At 38.5% G+C, this 23,577-nt stretch overlaps 1 protein-coding gene across 1 annotated transcript in view; it reads left to right on the top strand.

Moving 5' to 3' along the window:
• Positions 1-23,577, top strand: part of ntrk3b (neurotrophic tyrosine kinase, receptor, type 3b) — a 180,450-nt gene that overhangs the window by 17,381 nt on the left and 139,492 nt on the right. The window contains exons 2-3 of the mRNA XM_067595824.1: positions 19,842-19,916; positions 22,864-22,935. Of these exons, the coding sequence (XP_067451925.1) occupies positions 19,842-19,916; positions 22,864-22,935 (147 nt within the window). The remainder of the gene's footprint in view (positions 1-19,841; positions 19,917-22,863; positions 22,936-23,577) is intronic.

Raw genomic sequence — 23,577 nt, 5'->3', positions numbered from 1 at the left:
GGGGGGCAGTTATTTAAATGGAAGCTGGAAGAAAAATAGCAAACAAATCAAATATTCAACAACATTGAGCTCTATCTCTTCCCAGTTCCATCTCTCCTACTGGAGGTAATTGGTTGACACTGTAGACTTGTGTGAGAACTGGAATATGTGAGGACTAGATGTTATTGCATTTTACATGTCAGTCAGAAAACAAGAGGACAAATTTGGGAGAAATTTAACAAGAACCTTCTAAGACTTCCCTTTCTGCTCACGTTTCACTAAATCTGTTAAAATTGATATTTATTGATTCGCCCAGAGAGAGAGTATTGTAAAGATGTAGCTTTTCAGTCCTTCTGTATTGTGTAATGGAAAGATTCCTCTGCCAAACAGTGACAATTTCAACTGCATCAATTTTTATTTAACCCTTTAGCACTGACCCCATTTTTTGGGGTGGTCCACCTAAATTAAAGATATGGCTGGCAATTTTCTATATTTTTCTTATTGTCAACAAATCTCATGTACAGAGCCAAACCAACAATGAATTGATCCTACTTAGAAGTATTGCGTATGCATCCAAAGCCTGATATATTGTATTCCTCTGTGCCGTAGACCTCCGTTGTTGTCCAAAAACCATTAAAAACATGTCAGTGAGCCCCACCGCTGCACTGGGTGACATGTTCCTTCATCACAAAGATTACGGTCACAGTAGTTTGTTTAGAAACGACTCCAAAGACTAAGAACAGCTATCACGTTTTCAGTCCTAGCAGAGAGGTTCCTTGTACAGCAGACGCCACTGTGTACGCGCAGGAATGCAGTTCAGTTTACAGAGCTGTGCTAACTTTTTTCTTCATATCAAAAGTTAGGTTTGTGCTACATTTAACATTTCTCAGAAAACTTAAGCACAAAGTCAGGAGGTTGTGATATGAAACTACAGTGACCAGACATCCCGGTTTGTCCGGGATTGTCCCGGTTTCAAGCTGAGTGTCCCGAGTTCTGACAAATATCTGTAAAACACTAAAATGTCCCTGTTTTCAACATTCACTACCATATTGTCCTGGTTTTCACCACAATTAAAATAATAATTATGAATTTATACTTGTTTTCAGTGCTTAGATGTTTATCATGTTCTGTCCCACTCATTACATTACCTAACCCAATATAAAAACATAAACAATGCACCACACATCTGAATTCAACACACATTTGTCTGTATGTGTGTCAATCAATGTGTCATTGTCAAGGCTGTTGCTAGCCTATGACCCTTGTGGTTCTTTCTGACAGAATCTGTCGGCATGCTAACAGTTAGCTATCATGCTAAAGAGAGAGTCGGTCTTTTCTAAAGAGCTCCAGGAGGCTTACTCCTTCCTTCGTAAAGTATTTGGCAATGAAAATGCTGCATTCTGCACACACTGCAAGAGAACAATTTCCATCAAGCACGGTGGAAATGTTGATATAAAAGATCATATTACGACGGCCAGACATAAGTGGTGTTTCCCTGAGAGCTAAGAGCTCCAGAAAAGAAACCTTACATTACATGTTCATATTTATTTATTTATTTACAAGCAGTTTTTGAAAATTACATAGTACCAGCTTGTGCAGGTGGTGCAGTTGGCAGTAAAAGGTTAACAAAGTAGCTTGTCAAATGATCGATACATGATCTTGCTGAGGGACATGCATATAAAATAAATCCATCTGTTTAAAAAGTCAAACTTAGCATGGCAAATAAACTCTGCATACACCTCTGATCTTAACCATCTCTCCTTAGGGTGAAATCTGAAATAGATTAAACCTTTGAACAAAAAACTCTTTGATCCTTCGTTTTGAAGAGAAGACAGTGCTGTTATGTCTCGGCATCTCTCCTCTTCTACCACCACGATGTGTTTTACCAAAACATTACACCCTCACTCACTGTCACCCATGTTAACCAGTGTCTGTGTTGTCACAAAAAAAATAGCGTTGTGTTATTTTGACACCTGGCTAAATATCACTGCAGCAGAATCTAATTCCAACCGTGAGCCTCATTCCTTTGCTGCAGGTGTAAATTCCTCCTGTCAGAGTCCTTCCTCAACATGGAAATGCTAATTTATTTGGAGCTCTAATTAGCACAAGGACTCAGGTGAAGTGTCACACACATGATTTAGTTTAACCTTTTGCTTTGATTTCCCTCAAGCCTGATTTCTAGTGTTCACAGGAAAACAACTCTGTTTTCCCCTTTGGTGCTTAAGCTGTTACATCACTGAGTATCATTTTGACTCCATGTTCTCTGTCTTCATGTGCTTCAACTTCCACACATTTATATTGAGATCTTTGCTAAATTAATGTGTGGTTGTTTCTCAGCATTACAGGTCTCTGACTAATTAAACTGTATCTTCCTTAAAAACTTTATTTCTTTTAAATCAGTTATTCTTTCTCCTTCCTGCATCATATCCTTTTTTGCTCTGTCCTCTTACGCTGTTTTCATACCAAATGCAAAGCGAATTTTCGCCTGGCGTTTGACCACGGGATCATTTGTTTTTATTTGTTTGTAAGCTAGCGAGCAATGGTAGACACCGACTATGTCTCGGGTTGTGTGTGTGTGTTTGTGTGTTTGTGGTCATTTCAGCCTCTGACTGAAACTCACCAGGAACTCTGGTTCTTTCTGTTATTTCCCTGCAGTCTCTATTTTTTCCCCCTCTCCTCTCTGTACATCCATGAAATACATTCATGTACATTTTCCCTCCAGTCAGCAGTCAACATGGATGAAGAGAGACTAATTATATTATAGCATCGGACAGTGGAGGGTGGCACCTCTGTGGCTCACTGCTGCAGACAGGTTGATAAGCGAGAATGAAGATAAATCCACCTTTTAATCCATGAATACGTGAATGATCTGAATTTCACGTATTTGCATCATGTAATTTGTGTTGCATGGCTCTTTGCATTGACTTTGTATGTAATCACGGCACACAAAATATCTCTTTACGTTTGGTGTGAACACACCATTACACTCACCATAATCACCTTAATTAAAATGAAATACTGTAACAAGAACAAGAGGTGATTGTGAACAAAATGATTGAAGACTGCTTTCAGAGGAAAATGAAAAAGAAGAAGAAAAGGAATTAAACCCTTACATTTTGTACGCTATTTTTCATCCCTTATATGAAAAAAATTGTTATGCATGGAGCCCTTGTACTCTGAGTCCTGATGCATTTTTATTTTTAATTCCTTGTAGTTGTTCAGATCTTACTGTAAATGAAAAAGAAAATGTAAATGAAAAGAAAGTGTCAAAAGCAGGCTGACACCACCCAACTCCCCCACTAACCAAGTGGACTTGTGTTTTTGTAGAATATTAAATAGGAATATAAATAGTATTTTGGGATGATTCACATTCTTGATTATACCAGCCCTGTATCCCAAGGAATTACATTCATATTGAACGATTCATCATCACAACTTGTGTATGATATCAGTGGCCAGTGCCAATGTAGGAAGTGGTGTATAGCATAGTGGAAAGTAAGCATGTGGAGGTCATTCTAATAGATGGGTATGTAGCACACGCAGAATTCCATCACAGACCTGCAATTGATGTTCACTTTGCCATCAGCACATATTGTAGTTCAGTCAGAGACACTTACATCAAGGAATGACCATTTATAGCAAATGGTTATACAGTTATATTTGGCGGAAAAGGCTCTGCTGTAGGGAGCTCTCAAAGAATCTGAGCAGCGATGAGGATGCTGCTTAGAGATCTGATCTCTCTAATAAACATACATGAACATTAAATCTTAGTTAAAATCAGAAATATGAAAAAACACATGAGGAGGAGGTTGGGGTGGTGGAGGGACAGTGTCAGATTAAGATGTCCGTGATGCACACCTGCATGAATGTGATAAGATGTTACCAGCCTCTCAGCTGTGGATGAGTCAATGATAGTGAAACAAGTTGAAAACAGGCCAATCAGCTGAAACAAGCACTACTTCAGTGCTCTCCCTGAACTAATGCTATGCTCTATAAAGAAAGCATTTTTTTTTTTTTAAAAAAAGGTGGCATTAAACACTAAAAAAACAACACTGAATGTAATCTGGGGTTTTGCTGAATCATCCAATATCAATGTTAATCTTGAGAGGCAATAGGGTTGGTTCATACAATCTGGCAACTTGAAGATCACAGTTTGTATTGCTCATTATTTTACAGAAAATTCCATTTCCAAACCTGAAAATATCATTTTATTAGATTAGCTTGGTCACAGTTAATGCACAACACAATCAGTCTATCATTGTCAAAATGGCATGTAAAGGTAGACTGTACCAGTCAACAGGGGTAGAAAGATGAGGTCCTGAGCTGTGAGGAATGTACAACTCTTCAACACACACGTAACTGGCCGGAGTGGACTGTGAATTTGAGCCCATTGCAATATTTTAGTTTTGTTTAAACTAGCAATAAAATCCTTACTATTGTATTCTGGATGTGTTCTAAGAATTAAACCACTTTTTCTAATTTTGACCTTGTAGGGACTCCCAAGGTAAGAGTGTCATCAGTCTACTTAAATATGTACTTATTTTTAGCTCTGAGTTTACAGCTGGATCGGTCAATTTCAGTGTTGTTGCCACAAGAATGCAAGTCTTAATGTTGTCTGAGTTAGTTTAACACAGTACCATCCTGTAGGGCACGAAGAAGGTAGTCCAATTAATTTTTGTGCTCAGTTTTCTCCTACAAAGCGAAGGGAAAAAAATAATTATGATATTTTAATGAATCAATTATACTCCTCAGGGATACGGGGATAACTTGATGAGGAGCTGCAAAGTGAACATAAACATTCAATGGAAAAATAAGATCATTCATTATAAATTCACTATGATCTTCTTATTTTAGTACTTAGTAATAAAGTTGCCAAGTCAGAGTCATGTTTACATTTAAGATTTCAGACGAGTAGCTAGTGCTCTTTGTTGACAGGATGTAAAAAGCAACAATAAAACACGCAATATACTCTGGATCACAAACATTGCTAACAACCAGTTATAAAGAGGTCAAAGGTCAGAGTATCTAGACAGCAATGGATAAAGCAGATGATGAAATACTACTAGATAAAGAAATGAGAAATGAACAGAAAATTGAAATCTTTAAATGTCAGTTTTCGCTGTGAGCTGGAAGATAGAGACTCACTTCTTCCTGACAGAGTGCAGCGGAGTGTATCTCAACCCAAACTCAGTAATTACCGTTTCTTTTTTTCAGCTGATAAGGAAGGTGAGAAATTATTCATGTTCTCTAATGTCCAGAATGTTTATCAAAATGGGACTTCAGCATTCAGAAAAGGATGCCTAAAATTGTAGAACCCCGAAGAAGAATACTTTAAAGGACCAGTGTGTAAGATTTAGGGGGATCTATTGGCAGAAATGGAATATAATGTTCATAAGTATGTTTTCATTAGTGTGTAATCACCTGAAAATAAGAATCTATGTGTTTTTGTTTCCTTAGAATGAGCCCCTTATATCTACATAGGGAGCGGGTCCTCCTCCACGGAGCCTGCCATGTTGCACCACCATGTTTCTACAGTAGCCCAGAATGGACAAACCAAATACTGGCTCCAGAGAGGGCCCACTGTAGCTTCTCCTATACACTTGGAAGGGGAGGGGGTGGGATATTCAATTAGTTGCAATCTGCAAGCTCACTGCTAGATGCCACTAAATCCTACACACTGATCCTTTAATTTTCATTGCTTGGCAAAGCTTTTAGCAACTCATAATGAAACTGGGCTTGAATGCAAAACTTTTTGTTGAACTTTTGCTTTTTGACCTTACACGGTTACTGGGTTACAGTCTAACTGTGATGATGCTCCTTTCTCTGGCAGGATCATAAATGAAACCTGGTTACATAAGCTGACCTGGGGATAACCTGGTGCTATTAAAGAAAGGAAGATAGAAAATGGGCAACTTTGAACCATATTTGAACATTAGCTATTGATGAAATAGCTACAATTTTGAGTGCAGGACATAGTGAATACAGATAAACATCAGAAGTGTTAAAGACAGACATGTCTGACCCAGGTAAATTTCTCCATTTCATCATTGTGATTATAGTGGTTCCAATGTCATGTAGTCTCATACAGTAAGAGATTCTTATCAGATACTGTACTATCCTTGAGACTCTCTTTCAGGACTGTGAACTGATCTCAGCTTCAGATGGAGAATGTGGACATGAGCAGAATATGTGCATACAACACACATAAGACTTTTAGTGGTGCCACTTCACTTGTGTTTATTTACCTGCAATTGACATGGTGTTGTATTCATGAATAAATCCCCGTTGCATAGGCAGAAAGCAGAGTCAGGACATTTAGAGTGCATTTAAGTGATAATTGAGAGGTGAGGTAATTACAGAGCAGGGTTATCGATCTGAGGTGGGGTCTTAAGAATCTGTCAAGTCTTGCCAGGTTTGGAAAGATTAGATGAAAAGATTTAAAGTTCCTTAAAGGTTATCTCAACACGCTGTCAGGTGTCTATACAGGCACTTCAATCCGCAGCCCTCAATCCAAATCTTCACTTGTATTTCAATCCAATTCTAAATTTCAAACTTCTCCCCTTCACAATGACATCCAGCTTTTTGAGAGTGACTTTAAAAAGAGGATGAACTGTGAGCTTGGCTAGTCAAATCAATCTAGTCACGGTAGCGGTTCATTACTGGGAGGGCCGAGGAGCTCTCCGATCAGCCTTCTAATATCACTGTGATCCTCTTCTCTTTTCTTACCTAATTGAATTCTCCAGGAGAAATGCCCCTCAGCTGCAGATTTATCATATCCTGAAATTGGAGGAGACTAGCTCCATGAAGGACGTGCACAGAACATTTAATCCACTCCTCATGCTGTAAGCCCAGCGCCATGGTTTCTGCCAGGACATGAGTTATCCCACTGTGGACCACTGGCCTTCAGAGAAGTGTCTTTATGCAGAGTTACCCGAGATGAACAGGAACAGCAGCAACAGGAGGTGCAAGCATCGCATTTCAAATATGCTACCTGTCATGTACAGTATGACCACCATTCACAACAGATGGTGTCGTAATCTGTAATCAAAGCCCCTTAAATGCAGCTCAGTACACAATATGTCTCTACCTCATTCTCATTTCCAAATCTTTACTTCTCTCCACCTAACTTTCAATCTGCTTGTTTATCTGCTATCAGAATAATCTACCTACAAATCTGAAACTGAGTGTTTCACAGAACTTGTTTAAAGTGGCCTTAAAGAAATTGTTACAAAGTACCATGTAACATATTCAATTTTAATTCTGAATTTTTATGACCAAGAAAACATGAGCATTTATATTGCTATTTATATCTTGATCGTATTGTCTTCTCTTGCTGTCTTGTTGTTGTTTTGCTTTTATCTTGTGGTGTGTTAAGTGTTATATTAGAGGACCGCAATGGAAATAACCCCTGGGGCTTTATTGTGTTTTCATGCACAGTGATTTTTAGTGTATGCGCAGTGTTACATGTGTTTTTTTAAATCATCAAATAAATTAATTCATACATTCATTCTTGCAGTGTTAGTCACTAAGCTTTTCCTTTCCTCTCTACTTTGTAGTAATAACGGTTTTGACATCAAAGTTAAGATAAGTTAAGATATTGTTTTTCAAAGCCACCTCATCAGGAAGGTAGTTGAACATAGGATGTGGTGTCTTTTTAATGTAAAGATTGAGTGTGGATAATTAGCGAGTCATAAAGAGGAGGATGTTGTGGATGACAACACATTGGAAATCAGCAGTGGGCATTTTAAAATATTGAGCATCATGCTGCAGCAGCAGACCTACAACTTCTCATGTCGACTTACCAAACGCCATAAAGAAACTGTCTAAAATCCTGCCCTGCCCTGTCCCATCCTGTCCTTTCCTATCTTGCTTCTATTCTTTACTTTCTTACCTGCCCTGCCTGTTGTATTCTTTAGTATATCCTACCCTATCCTATCCTGTCCTGTCCTATAACCTCAATGCCCTATCCTATATCATATCATATCCTAGTTTATCCCTAAATCCTATACCCAATATCCTATCCCATCCATTCTTATCCTTTATCCTATCTCCTATTCTGTCCTACATCATGTCCTATCTCCTATTCTGTCCTACATCCTATCCCATCCTATCCTATCCTATCCTATCCTATCCTATCCTATGCTATTCTATCCTATTCTATTCCAGTGTGTCCTATATCCTATTCTCCCATCCTATCTTGTTCAGTCCTTCTCTGTCCTACTTTTCATCACTGTACAATACCTTCCATGGTATAGTATGAAATATAACCATATATACTATACTTCCATAGTCTGCTTTGAGATTCTGTCTTGTGTGTGCAAAGGATGGGGTGTTGGAACGAGTTCAGATGTATATCATTCCAATAATTATGCATGTCTCCAGATGGGATGTATTTTAAGAGCACCAAATATCTCTGTGCTAAAGGTCTCCCACATTTGCATGCAGTATGGCATTTCTGGCAGAAACCCAGTGCTATACGATCACTTATTTGATTAAACATTATCATGCTCAGCAGGACAGTGGAGCTCTAAAAAGAGTTGAGGGATAATTGCTGACAGTAGCAGAAAGCCTTGTGTGTCTGCCCTCCATCATCTTGTTTCTCATGGGCCATAGGCTTGAACCTAACAACACCTGCTTGTTATTAGGATCATTGTGACTTTGTTTAGCATGTTTAGAAAAATTTCCTATTTTGCCTTAAGTTTTGGATTTTCCTCACTCTTTTGGGGTTTTGTTCATTTACTGATTCATTCTTTCAAGTTTCCTTTTTCTGTCTGACAGATGTAAATGTAAAAAGCTGTGATGTGGAGTTGTTTCATCTTTGATTATCCTTGTTCACAATGGTAACAGACTGTCTGTCTGTTAAATTGTTCAGATTATTTTATTTTGACTCAAGTGTTCCAAAACACTATTGATTTTTTTAAAATTTCACCAAGATGAGATATCCCACTGTTGGACAAACAGCAGAAATTAAACGCTTAACAGCAGGAATTTTAAATTAATTGATGCTTTTATGATAAATATTTCATCAATAATTCAATGGCTCAAATTAATGTGTAAGGAGTTGCTTGTGACAAAGTTCACAGAAAGTGACCTGATTCTGCAGTTGTTGGTTTTTTTTAACAACTTTTAACAAATTATTTTGGTTTTATGGTCCACAACTTAATTGATTTGATTCACTTTCACCATTCTCATCAACTACCTTCTAATTTTCCAGAGTCTGTTGTTGGCATGAAAGCTCTGATAAACCTACTGTATGCTACCTGCCCAGTACCAACTGGCAAGTCATAACTAGCCAGTGAACACGGTGAGGCATTTAACAGCTGAAGAGCCAGATTTTTCCCTCAGGAGTTAGTGGAGACCAAAATATAGCTAAAAGTAGAGTGAATTTTCGACCATTATTATTCAGGTAGCCAGAAACACGACTCCAAATGAATGCTAATGTTGCTTGTTCTGCTGCCCCCAAGTTCCTGACTGCAATGAAGACAAAGCTTTCACAGATTCCTCTAAATGCTATACAGTACATATATTTTAAAATGAATTAATGAGGCACTTAAAGGGTGTTACCGCAATTTGAAAATGGCCTGTATTTAAGATAGAGCATTTATTGGTGTAATGATAACTGTGGGTTGACAGTGTTGATGTACGCTGCTTATTATCCAGCACAGATGGTGGTGTACAGTGTTGAAAGTGGCATCCGTTGATCTGCAGATCCATCGCTTTCTGAGCTACAGCTGAGTAACTCCAATATGGAGTCAGCTGAATCCATAGAGGATCATAGCCTAATGACACTTGGCAAAATGGCACACTCATTATAGTCATTTTCATTTTGGGCAGAAATGCTTGAGCTTAGTCATGTGCGAAGCGTTGATACCTTTCAGTGCACGGACCAATGCTCCCACGACGTTTAGCCCTGCCAAATCTCTGCTGTGGATTGGCTGAGCCTGTAGCGAGCAGTGACACTCAGAGGCTTAGTTTCCACCCAAGGCTGGATCGGTAAACCGGTGACACAGAACAGTCTGAGGGCAGCCGTGGGATGGCATCCTGGCTGGGAATATTAGCAGTGTTAAAACACTCTGAGCTGATGGCTCTGGCAAGGCTTCAGAACAGCACAGTTCTCACGCACGCAAGAAGTGAACTGAATGGTAAACTGGCAGACAGTTATTTTCACTCTGCACTTATGGTTTAGTTTTAGGGACTGAATAAAAGAATTAATCACAAGTTTCTAATATAAAAAATGAGCCCCTGTATCAGGGTTTCACAGAATGGAGTCAAGATACAGTTTAGCTGATGCTGATTTCTGTAAATGAATGACACACACACAAACACATATTCAAACACATATAATCTAAAGGTTATAGTAATGCCCAGAATATACAAAGCTCTCTTAATGAATGGTCAAACATTGTCTGACCTTGCATGCGTGTCTCATGGCTTAACAATTTGATCTACCCAAGTGTATGTCAGAGCATACAAACCCATGATTTCCTAGCTCATAATAATAAGAGAGAACAGCATCAAAGAATAGAGGTTGTTTGGAGAATAAAGACTAAAAGTGCCGACAGATATTAATAAAAACCACAGTGTTCTCTTAATATACAGTCAAGATGGAGTAACTATCCACACAGTAAGTGAGTAATGGCCACGATTACAGAGACCAGCACTTAGTAGAAGCAACTGTTTGGCTGATCGGTCCATGATTCGGGCCATCCCTTCCCTTTAGGATCAGTCCCTGGAAAACCTCTGATAACTAAAGAAATCAATTGAAATTTCATTCCGGCTATTTTTTCATTTTGCTTTGTATTGAACTGAAATCCCTTTGTGAGACCACTCTCTCCCTTTCTCCATTTTTCTGTACCCATGTCCCAGTTGCTGGAAAAATTGGGCTTTATCCTTAGTATTGAATCTATCGTTTCTATGCAGGAGAATCATTTTTAATATAGCTGTAATTTGGTCAATTTTGCCTGTCACTTTTATATCGATATCATATTCTCCAGCTCACAGTCTCTGCTGTTAATGTAATTGAGACAAATTGTCACAATTTGCCGGTTTTTCATATTTTTCCAGTAAAAAAGTGCTGGAGAAGAGCACTGGCCTCATCTATTTCTATGATGTTTCTCCCTGCCAATATGAACACTGAATCATTTTTTTATTTGAACCTTTATTTATCAAAGGAAGACTCACTGAGCATGCATGCTCCTTTAATGTCTTATGACCAACAGGGAGATGTGAGAGGAAAGCAAAGAAGAAATTCCTTCCTCCACTCCTACGTTTCCATGTATAGTACCTGATGTTAAAAGTGCACCTGAGCAAGGCACTCCACTTGCAACACTAATATAGCTTCCCAGCCCCTATCATGGTGTGTGACTGTATGAACATGAAGGGTGGGGCTCTAACAAATCTCTCTGGAGAAATAAAGGTGAAGACGAGTGAAAGAACAGCCCAGTTGGCTTTGCATATTAATACTGTTGTTGGAGGCCATTTTATAAATCAGATTCTGATCAACAGATTGAAGGCGGTTATAATTTCATAGGCTCATACATTAGGAAGGAAGCTGGTACATCTGTTTGCCTGTGCGTGTGATTGCATTTGCATAGAAGTAACAGGCGTGGGTTTGTCTCAGTGAGCAAAGCTGGAGAGATCGTAATACTTGATTCCCATTTACAAGCTTTGAATGCCAAATGTCCCTCATGATTGGTTTGGAGGATGACTTGTTCCATCCTACGAGTTGCAGTAAATGTTGAAGGGAATAGCTTACTTTCCTGTTTTTTCATCTTTCCCCACTTCCTCTGTGTCCTTTTCATACATCTTTCGGGCCAAATCTTAACAATGCAGCTTGCAGATACTTATGAGTCAAGCATTTAAAAAAAAGCACACAAAGAAAAACAGGTTATCTGATTGATGTTAGGCGTGTGCTTTAATCTAGAGGAGTGCTACTTCACCGCTGCGTCCCCACTCTGAAGTGTTTGGGCTGTAGAGGAGTGCTGCTCTGCCTCTATAAAAACAGAGAGGGAGGCAGAATGTAGATCAATATCCCAGGAACACACCAGAGACATTCTATTTTATTAAACATTTTCCCATTAAGGTGGTTGTGCGAGCGTTGTAGATCATCCCAACAAAGTCGTAAATCACACACAGACAGCAGTATTGGAAACAATGGGCAGAATCAGGGAAGATTACCAAGAAACAGAAGATATTCTGTGTTTGTGCTACAGGGGCCCCCATGTATCTTGTTTTTATATTACCACACATTTCAGCTGAGGGAATGGTTCAGTGGTAGCATCAAAATAATTTCATATTCATCACACAACAACACATCTTCATGTTACAGGCATGATTTTGTGCAGTTTACTCACTAAATATCTGTTTCTAATCTTTTTCATGAACAACCATGAAAAACCATGCTTGCCTACAGTTGGTGACTAAGCAGGTTATTTAGTTGGGGAAGTTAGGGAAGTGCCTTGCTAAAGACAAATGATCTATGGAAGCTCATCAATGACAAAACAAATAAATGGACCCAAAGCAGATTTAAAGCTACACTGATCAATATTTGTATTACCAATGGATCAGGTGACTGTGTGTGTAATGTGAAAGCAGTCGTCCTCAGTGACAAAACCACAGAGAATTATCACCTGACTCTGCAGTTCCTTCAGCTTTATGGAGCATTTTAGCATCTTTGAGTTCATTCTTTTGGATTAAGGGCTCCAACTTTACTATTTTGGTTCACTTGGTACTGCAACAGTCAGCTGTTTTCCATGAAAAAGCCCTAAAAAAAAGCTACCTGTCCAACACAGTTACCGAAGTTAGGGACTAGCTAATTGTGGAACATTTAGCCATTGAAGAGCAGGATGTTTCCCTCAGGAGTCGGTGGAAGCCAAACCAGAGCTAAAAGGAGATGAATATTTGACTTAAATTTGTCAGGGAGCCAGAAATATGACTCCAAAAGATGATAAAATAATGTTGTTCCATGATGAATAGGCTAAGATACTCATCATAATAACTATATACAATAAAATGTTAATATGACAGTGTTGTGTTTACATCTTGTTTTGCTGCTCTCAAGAGGCCACATATGAAGGTCTAACCGGGTGGCACTTGACTTTCAAGTCAATTTCAGTGGAGTTTGTTCCCCTCTCAGTCAGTGTTAACATGCAGGGATACAAAGTGCCATAACTGAGTTTGGTACTTTGACAGTATGGAGCAAAGAAATTCACATTATTTGCTCAGAAATAAAAAGTCCCACGGTGGAGTTTTTCTTGTGGTGCAAAACAGCAATTAGAGTCTGTTTTTTGCATTCAAAACTTGTTTTGTACAAACTAATCAGTTCCTAAATGTCCTTACATCCTGACTTGCACATTACTACTCAAATTTGTTCTTTGCTTGCTCAATAGTTTTGTAACTAATAAACTTCCATACATCAATAGCAACTGCTGAAAAAGAGAAGAGAGCTTCTAACTGGTTCTTTATCTTAACTTAGAGTTACTCAGTATGTGATGTTCAAATTGGCATCATCCTCTTTCACATTTGACTTCTGTAGTGTTTATATCTTTGTTCACCTATTAAGAAATGAAAAACTGGAGTTTTTGTCACATTCACGAAGCTTAGAACAAGATAGCAGGTAGGGGTTCAGCGTGTAGCCCAGGGCCACTTCAACACAACAGATGGCTGTTGCTGGGATCGAATCTGTTACTGTTTGGTTCCAGGGTGTTCTCCTCAAGCACTGAACCACCCTGCCACCCAGTTCAGATTGTACTTTGTTGGAGGCCCTTTTCTAAAGCAGATGGAAGGTGGCTGTAATTTCATAGGCTTGTATGTTAGAGAGCTAGCTGACAAATCTGCCTGTACAATTTGTTCTGATCATATCCTTTTCATATCCTATGCACTTACCAGTTATTAATCAAGTCATGTCACGGCAAATCTATTACAATAGCACTTTAAGAAAACTGTCCTTTCATAAAATACTGTACAGAGAGCAAACAATTTAAAGACAGATAGGAAAGAAAAGAAATAAGACTTTCATTCTAATCTTGTCAAGAAAAAGATCTAATTTTTTCCTAAATCTTCTTTCTTCTGTGTAATATTTATTTTGACAAAGTAGTGATTTAGAATTATTGTACTGTCTCACTCATTTAAGTCTGGACAAGAGTGTGTATTTGAATGCCCTAAATGAAAAATGATAGCATCTCCATTACTTTTCAAATTAGGTTGATTTTATTTTTGTACCATTTTATTTGTGCATCCTCCAAGGATCTAGGAATAACATGACAGAGATTGAACGCCCCTGTATTATCATAGTATCTTTGTTATTCATATCCATCTTTTCACAGCAGTCTAATCCACATGCATATTCAATGTGCCGCGGACAATCAGAGGTTCTGAGCAGACAACGTGCTCAGGTCCACAGGGAGGTGTTGCCTGCTTCCTCTGTGCTGTCTGTTGACAGCAGCATGATGAAAATGGGAATAGTGCAAAATTATATCACAGCACATAAAGTGGTGCTGCAAATGAAAACATTTTGTGCTCACATAAATTATACTTTTTCATATCACAATATTGCATCAGTATTTTACGAGGGTATACAATATAATTGAAATGATGTCCCATTGATGCAAGCTGGTCAAATTATTTTCTGTATTTAATCACTGCAGATGCTAAATTCCTGTTAACACTTTCCAAATTAGGGCAGAAACAATATGAGACTGTCACCCTATTTCAGTGCACCAAATTAGCCTTAGCAAGTGTGAATAAAAACAACTGTGAACATTTTAAATATGCAAGGTATGATTCTCGGAATTAGCTCTTTTAGATGGCAAACTGCTCAGCTGATTCTTATTTAGAAATTATTTTGTTGTGGCTCTTGACAACAACTTCCTAATTTCCATTTTTTGCAAATGTAACATTTCAATAATCAATCTGTTTCTGTTTCTGTTTCTTTTGAATTCTGTGTAACATGTCTGTATTCTTTAAAAAATGCTATTTTCTGCCAAATGCTGTTTTCTTTTATTGGGCATTCACTCCTAAAAACAGTACTGTTGTTCAGCCCATGAACTAACTTGTCAGCTTTTATTGTTTCTCTGTTTGTCTTGTTTTTATGCTATTTTCTTGTTCTTCGTCCTCACTGTGGGATGGCAGGAAACCTGCTGGAAAGCAGTTTCTAAACTGAGCAAGGCCCAAAGCTGCTAATGCTTTACATGTTTATCCTAATAAAAAAATAATACATAAAATGAAAATGTATTGAAACTGAGGCATCTGTCAAGTACTTACCGCAGTTAAAGCTAAAGCTCCATATTGAGGCCTTTATCGTTTTCAGAGAACCACATGTTTTGAACAAGGCCTTGGTTTCTGTATTGTTTCTTACCATGTAGGTTATTTAATTTTTTTTCCTGCCAAAATTTGCAAAACAATCTTATTGAATAACCATAAAACTCTACAGTTCTTCAGTTGATATTATCTTCGTAATTCCAGATTGATTTATCTTGATAAGGTCAGTCTGAGGGGTTGATGTATCTGAGAGGCATGAATGAGAATTTTTTCACTAAAAAAATATTTTAGGGCATTTTTATGCCTTTATTTGACAGCAGCAGCAGAGAGATGACAGTAAACAAAGCCCAGCCGGACACCAACTGGGGACCACAAGTGTGCCTTGTATTTTCAATATTTAATAAAATAGAGTTTTGTTGTTTTTTAAGATTTTTGGCTTGTTTTTAAAATTTACCTAGCTTTTCAATTATGTTTGTGTCTGCATTCTATGACAGTTTATGTTGTAGTTTTCACTATTTACAACATTTTGTTCATATACTATTATGAACAAAATAATAGTAACAAATAATATTAGAGGCAACATCCTTAGAGGCTGGCCAAATATGTGCCTATAGCCATCACTGGATAATTGATAAAGACTCATCCATAATGTGGTGTCTATGAAGGCTCTGTGTTGAAATATGTTGGTTGAATATTTTTCACTTTTCATGTGACTTAATCTGGGTTTAATTAATTTGTGTCACAAACAATTACAAAAGTTAAAATTCATCTCTAAGGAAAGCTGAGACTTTTTTAAATGATAGCTGTGTAAAAGTACCCACTATGTTGTTTATTTTATTCAAATGCACAGTTTAGAAGTTCACAATAAAATGTAATGTTTAACAGTATTAAATATATAGCCCTGCATATATGACCAGCACAAAAAGGATACCATTACAATGTTAGATCCAACATTGACTCTGACTCTAAGATCAAACTGATTGAGTAGTTCTCAAGAAGTTCTCCTATAATAGGTTCAGTCTGTAACTTCATTCACTATATTACTGGTGTGGGGAAGGGAATTTTAAGTCTCCTGAATGCATATTTATCACTGCTGTACTCTTTAGCACCTGTGGTTGACTTTTGTCATTAACCCCCTGATACAACTCCGACAAAAACAGTCTTATTACATTGGCAAAGGTCCAGTCGATCCAATCCAGTAAAACACATTATTACATCAATAAATATCCATGAATGGCTGCTGCATCATTTCAAATTAGCCGGCAGATGTCCTAATCTTCCAGGTATTTTCTTTTTTATAACTCAAGTTAGCATGTAAATATTATCCACGTCAGTATCAAAATGGCAGCTGCACACTGACGTTTCAATTGACACCTCACTTGATCCAATAGGAGCTTCCATGTCCTGTCCACAGCCTTCAATAACCAACGAGAGTCCATGTTGAAAGGAAGTGCCTGCCCCTTTTCTTTCATGTGAAGACTGAGCCAATAGGAACAGAGTCTGCTGATAACTGGCATTTCGAATAGCCAATGAAATTCCAAAAAATGACAATATGCAGCTTTAGTGGTTTCTATAAAGCCACAACTTTGCATTTATGTAAATTTAAATAGTTTGCTGTGTGTTACTTTTTATATAAACTGCTTTTCCACCATAGCACTTGTTTTTACTCTTTTATATGCACAAAGTTTAGTTTCAACAGGGGAACAAAGCACTATAATGTGTTTATGCTTCAGTTACTCTGAAGCAGGGTTATTTGGTTTCTCTAAATGGCCTTTTTTTGCAAGACGCCTAGAAATGCCCTTAGAAAAATGTGTAAAATATTCATCTTATATGGTATTGTTATTAAATTTGAACTTGGACTAGGTACGGCTCCATTCTGTGGTCCCATTGTGTTTTCCAGCTAATAAGTCCCAGCTATAGGTCATCTGCAGGTATCTGTTTGCAAAAATATTCAGTTGGAAATAAAAACCTTTTACTTCAGCGTGTTCAAACTTTTATCATTCAGTGCCAGTAGCACTTACTGTGATTCTGGAAAAAAATTCAAAGTGTTACCTTTCAAAAGAGACCAAAACCATGCATGTACTCCTAATGGTTTAAGAACAACTTTCAATTCACTTTAGGCATGCCTTTAATAGGCGTTTTAGGCTAATTTTACAAGAATTTCAAGGAATGCTAAGTTAGGTTTACAGTCTTGCACACTTGGTCATTGTTTGTACAGATGATTCAAGTGGAAGAGTTCTATGCCCACTCAAGGGCTGAAAATGTCAATCACCTAACACTATCTTCACAAAAAAATATTTTGAATGTATACTTTTGTAAACTTCTGTAAATCTTTACTTTTCTACTACTTTCCACACAGTCTGAGCCTGCCCTCTCGTTCTGTCGCTGGGGCAACACAGCAGTGCTGTGAATAAGCAGCGCCTTGCGAGGGGAATCCGTCCTGTTTGCTAGCATGTCACATTAATGACTCAGCTCCCTGCCTTCAGAATCAGCTGCCTTCAGTTCAACATCACCTCTGTGACTCTGTTGGCATGAAGCAGTTAGAGCTGCCACACATTTTCAGGAACACATTTGTTAACTCTCGCATGCATTTTAGTATCATACAGTGTTCGGCTTTTAGTGTATGAATGGTTGTATGGGTGTGTCTATGAATGAGTGGTATTATGCAACACTGATCCACTCCCTGATTTTGTTGTATTACCCAATAGTGTCTTCAGTTTCTTTATGCATCTTGGGCAGATTGGATAGTATCCAATCTCAGAAAAGCTAAGTATAAATGCATCCTAGAAGCATTTGAGATGTACTGAAATCTGATTTCTCAGCTGCATTCTAACCAGTTGTTAAAAAGGTGTAAATGCATGTTAGCTAGCTAGCTGTAATTGCTAACTGGTAATTGCTGCATTATCACCACCATCTAGGCTGGAGTTGGGCTGGTACTTATTTCCATGTAGGCTGGGAATACCAGGACAGATTGCAATTAGATATGTGATCTTGTCAACAGAGAATCACATATGTGGCTGAGTGTAAATGAAAGTGTCTGAAATCTCATCTGAAATACTTGAAATCACAAGTGTAAATGGGAGCCATTGTTGTTTCCTGGCAATGGTAGTAAACAGGTGCACTTTGTTGACAAAATGACTATACAAGTGAGTGTGGATCCGAACAGCAGTAAAAAAGTGTTAAAGCAGACCAGCAGGGGGAGGGAAACAATTAAATCTGGGTAGGGTTAGGGTTAGGTTTAGGACTAAAGCAAACAAACCCAGTGTAAAAATGCTCTCAGTCAGTGGTCCACCTGGACAAATCATGTTTATTTTGCACTGAGTTCCAATCTCCCAAACCATTTGACAAATCCAAGCTCAATTTCACTGTGACTCAGCTCACATTATGGCCACAGTTGCTGGTATTCTGAATGTAATCAAAACTTAAAATCATTGACTGGAAAAACATCCTGAAACAGCAACAGTCATGTTCTCTTACCGCTAACTGCTCCCACCTGCCAGCCTTCATAAAAAAATTGGCAACCCAGTAGCCACCTATAAAGAAATGCGCAGTGGAGTTTCAACACTGCTGGTTACATTTGGCAAACCTGTATTCTCCTCTCCACTAAAGCAGGTGATGCACCCCAGAGCGCAGAGCTCAGATAAACAGAATGTCTCAGACGCTGCCTCATCATTGTACACTAGATGCACAAAAGCCAATAGATATGGTAGTGGAGCACAGGGTTTGCCAAAAACAGCAGGAATGTTTGCTGCTGTTGTCATAAAACCCCTATCTGATCACAGACATCGTATTGAATGATGAACAGTGAATGTAAATCAAATCTCTAGATTATTATACGACTATGTATACAGTGTACATGGAAATAGATTTGTTTCTCCACGTGTCTAAACTGTATGTGTACACAGGTTATCTGTATAGCACCTTCCAAATTAAAAGCCAGCTGTCATCCTGCCATGTAGAAAACTCTGTATGTGTCTCACTGATTATTTGGTTCATAGCACTGATTTGAAATTTGACATTTAGAGTGAAGTTCTCTTTAGCATTTAATCATATTTTCTTCTTTCCAAAACAAAGCAATAAAGCCTTTGCCGTGTCCTCTGCTACGTCTCCTCATTTCCCTGGCTTAATTGAAACTGGTGTGCCCTGTGTGTGTGCCTATTTCATTTCCAAACCATAACAAACAAATCATTTGCAAATGCTCTTTTTCCTAAAGCTAATTTAAAGGTGCCAGCTTCCCGACTTTTATCCCACCACATAGAAGAGTTTTTCCTGGGAGTCTGATAGTATTAGTAGAAGTAAAACCATCTGCGGTATTTATTTGGTCTGTCCCCCTCACACTTCCCCTCACATAGATTAAGCTCCAGAAGCTGCCTCTTGGCAATTAAATCTATCAGAGGGCAGCAGAGAGTGCTTTGTCAGAACTGTTCCAATAATTGCAATTTAAATGAATATGGATTCAAAAAACTTTGACAACACACGCAGTCTCAGTTTTGCAACTTGGGACTGGAAAAAAAAAATCTTGGCTTGTCTTCTGGTTTGTTTTTCTTTTTCCTTGGATGAACAGGAACCTCTCATTTACGATTCTCTTTCTTTCTTGTTTACAGACACATAGAGAACTGGACAGGCCTGCAGACTCTGAGAGACGTGGATATGGAGCTCTACACTGGACTACAGAGACTGTGAGTGTTGACACCGTTATCTGGCAGGGAGTGAGGGGAGACTAGTGACAGACACTTCACTTCTTTCAGTCCTACTGTGTTCCAGATCTGGAAAACGAAAGTGTAACCTGTACCGCTGTTAATCCCTGTTTTCCATTAGGCTGTAATTCAGCTTACAACACAAGTGGCTGCAGCTGCAGCATCACCAGCAACGCATCAGGATTTAGTGTCCGATACCTCTCAGAAAGTGACACAATCCCAGCTAATTCTCTGAGGAGATGACAATGTGTTAGTTGAGCTGCGCAGAGAGAAGAGGGAATGAAGGGTATGTTTCTGATCGTAACGCAAGCTGATGTTTAAACAAGCTTTTAATTCTCGACAGTCACACACCAGTGGAACATCCCCTTTGCTTTGCTTAGCCACTGATCAAATAATGCTAAAAAGCAGCAGGGAAAATTGAATTAAGGGTCCCTGGTGTAGCGTTGTGTTTTTTTTTTTTATTCTCATCTCTTCACTTCTTAAAGCAATGTTACGCTCCTTTCCTGCTTTGCTACCCTGCACTATGAGGTCACACCCTTTACATTCCTCTCACCCCCCCCAATCCTCTCTCAGCTGCCGCCTCCAGGCCTCCTTTTTTTTTTTTCCTTTCTGCAGGGAACAGTATTCTCCTTTGCCCTCCAAAGTCAGAGCTGGCCTCTCCCCTGATCCCCTTGATCCCTCATCAGGGAGGCCAAGTGCAATATCTCCACCACTAAATTAGCATTTTTCTCATTACCACCACCTCTCTCCTGCTGCCTTGTCTGGGGACACTGGCTCCTCCCGACTGGAGTCGAGCCTTCTCAGGGAAGGCTGTTACCTTGTATGACGTTACGTTATGGGGCTGTTAGCAGTGTGGAGGGATGATTGAGCCATAGTTGCTCTGGAATAGTTTACGTTACCTTATTTTATATTCTACTGTATTTGATTGTAATTATTAATTGTAATAATTCATAAAAAATAAACATTGACTTTTTAAATGTTATATGACAATACATTAATCTCCAGAGAAAGAAGCATGCTGCATTCACTATGTTTATTCTTATATCTGCACCTTTCTAGTCACAAGTGTGATATAATTACTGTTGCTTTTGTGCTGATAAATTCATTAGTTATCATTCAATACACAAACCTTTTCAGATTTAAGTCACAATAACATTATAGGAATAGTTCAGCATTTGGGGAAATACACTTATTTGCTTCCTTTCTAAGAGTGAAAGCCATGTCAATCTCATGTCAATCTCTGTTCAAAGCAAAACACAAAAAATCCTCAAGCCTCTTGTTGAATGTGTACATTAAAGAAATGTAAGAACAAGAATTTGTGGTTTTACAGGGAATTGCATGCAACTATTTCTTGGCAAAGGCTAATAAGTATACTTTCCAAAAGGTTGAACTATTCATTTAAGTAATGATTTATTTTTTGGTTAGAGTAAACTCAATCAAAAAAATGAAACTGAATTAATGTGATCAGTCTGATGTATCACTCTGCTAACATGTATGCTAAAGTCGACATAACTTCAGGTAGTTGCCTTTTAGCACTTACCACATCTACCATTTTTAATTTTTAATAGGTGAATATTTTATTTTTTCCTACCACAAAACGATTTTTTCTAAAGATTAGAGAAGATAAATAGTGTAGTCTCTTGGATTTTTGAATGGAGTTCAAAAGCACCCTTCAGGTAAAATAAATGCTTTGATGAAGTGCTATTACCTTTCATTTGGCTCTTTGTGAGGTTTGGAAAACTTTACTTGCACAAAGACATGAATTTTTCAAGTACTGTTACTACTCATTTAAATAAATGTGATTGGATCCAGGCTTTCCCAACTTTAACACAGAATTTTATATAGAGTTATCAAGCTCAACAGTCATCTTTTGTTGTCTTAATTTCCAAGCACTGAAATAATGGGGACATTTTTGTTAATTATTTTTCTGGGGAACTCCTTTGACGGTTTTCAAGGACCCCCCCAAACCCTCTCAAGGACCCTTGGAAGTCCCAGAGTCCCACTTTTGGAACTTTTGGGTGATGAAACACCACATCCCAGTCAAACGCCACAGAGGTGTGATCAGACTTCTAGAAGGTAATTGGCACCAGCAGCTGGGTATAATCAGCACACTGTGTTATGAGGCGCTCACTGATGATGTCAATGACTTCTTTGGTGAGAGACATCTGTGATTACACGATTAGAAGTCATTACCATTGTAGCCTAGAACAGTGGTTCCCAAACTGGGGTGCTGGGAATTCCAGGACTCCTTGAGAGGAGTCCACGGGGTCCCCTGCAAAATGAGGATTAGTTTAATTTCACAGTTATTTCACTCGATACAAGTGAACACAATGAAGGGATGTGAAAGAATGCACGCCATAATCAGAGGTTTCACTCGCTTTAGAGTAAAGACGCACAAGTTCACAAATCTTTCATCAAATGGCGGTTCAAAGTGAATTTCTATTTCGAGCTGAGCTCCGGGGTGTATACATGCGGATTGAAGTTAAAGTTGGAATTAAAGTTGGAATTGGAAGAGACAAAGAACTATTCTGACTCGTTGCAGTGGATTACTGCAGCAGAAACAAAAAAATGTCTTGAAATGTATCAGTACTGCATGGTTGTTTCCTTACTATGAGGCCACCATTTTGTTTATTTTAAACATGTTCATTTTTTGTTTCTGCCCACATGGTTAAACATTTTCTAACTGCCAGAGATTAAAAAAAAAGATTGGAGATCAAGATGAGGAACAGAGGCACGAGCACAATGAAATGCACCAAAAATAAGAAGGGAAATATAAAAAATCTAAATGGCCTACATGCAGTTATATGATCATAACACTGTGCTACTATGTGAATGTGTTTGTATGTGCCCGTACCAGAGAGAAAAGACATGCCTTTGTTTTGGTGGTCTGTTCACAGTTTCATCTGTATTTTATCATTTGTCATTTCAGAACAATCATGAATTGCAACCTGAGGGTGATCCAGGCTCGAGCTTTCGCTCAGAACCAACACCTACGCTACATGTGAGTAAATATTCTATCTTTGACAACCGTGTTACCCATGCCTTCAAAAGATTTATTATGATCTGTAATACTTGACAGCTTGCAGTATATGGCTATAGATGAGTTAGTGTTGAGCAGAAGATGATGTCGTTGATAGAGAGTGGCTTCAGGAAAATTGTGGCGGTGCCATTACTGTCGCAACAGCCGCACATCTTAAATGAGACATCCATTATTTGCCTTGGATAATTGGATTCCTATCTGCCCCAGTTCTTTGTGCTTCAGAGCAACATGCCGAAGACGCAGTTCCATTTAGACTGCACTCGCCAAATGGACAATTTGTCCAGGAGGCCGAGCATCAGAGAGCTAGGCGAAGAGCAAAGTAATTTCTTTAACAAAGGCTGATGTGTCACCGTATGACAGCCTGTTATTCTCCAATTTTCTAGGAGTAAACACGGTGAGGAACACAGTCACAGTCTTTTACCTGAGCACACTGCCATTTGCAATTTCCAGTTGTCGGTTGAGAGGCATTTTGGTCTCTCTCTTCTCTGCAGATGACAGCTGTTAGGCTTGAATCTGTGCACTTTGCACTGTGTGTGTGTGTGTGTGTGTGTGAGAGAGAGAGATAGCAAGTAATAGCTCATAATGGCAATATTAAAGTAAATG

The sequence above is a fragment of the Thunnus thynnus genome, chromosome 1, assembly GCF_963924715.1.
Source record: "Thunnus thynnus chromosome 1, fThuThy2.1, whole genome shotgun sequence".
Classification (NCBI taxonomy): domain Eukaryota; kingdom Metazoa; phylum Chordata; class Actinopteri; order Scombriformes; family Scombridae; genus Thunnus; species Thunnus thynnus.
The sequence above is the reverse complement of the archived record's forward strand: the minus strand, read 5'-3'. Positions and strand labels throughout refer to the sequence as shown.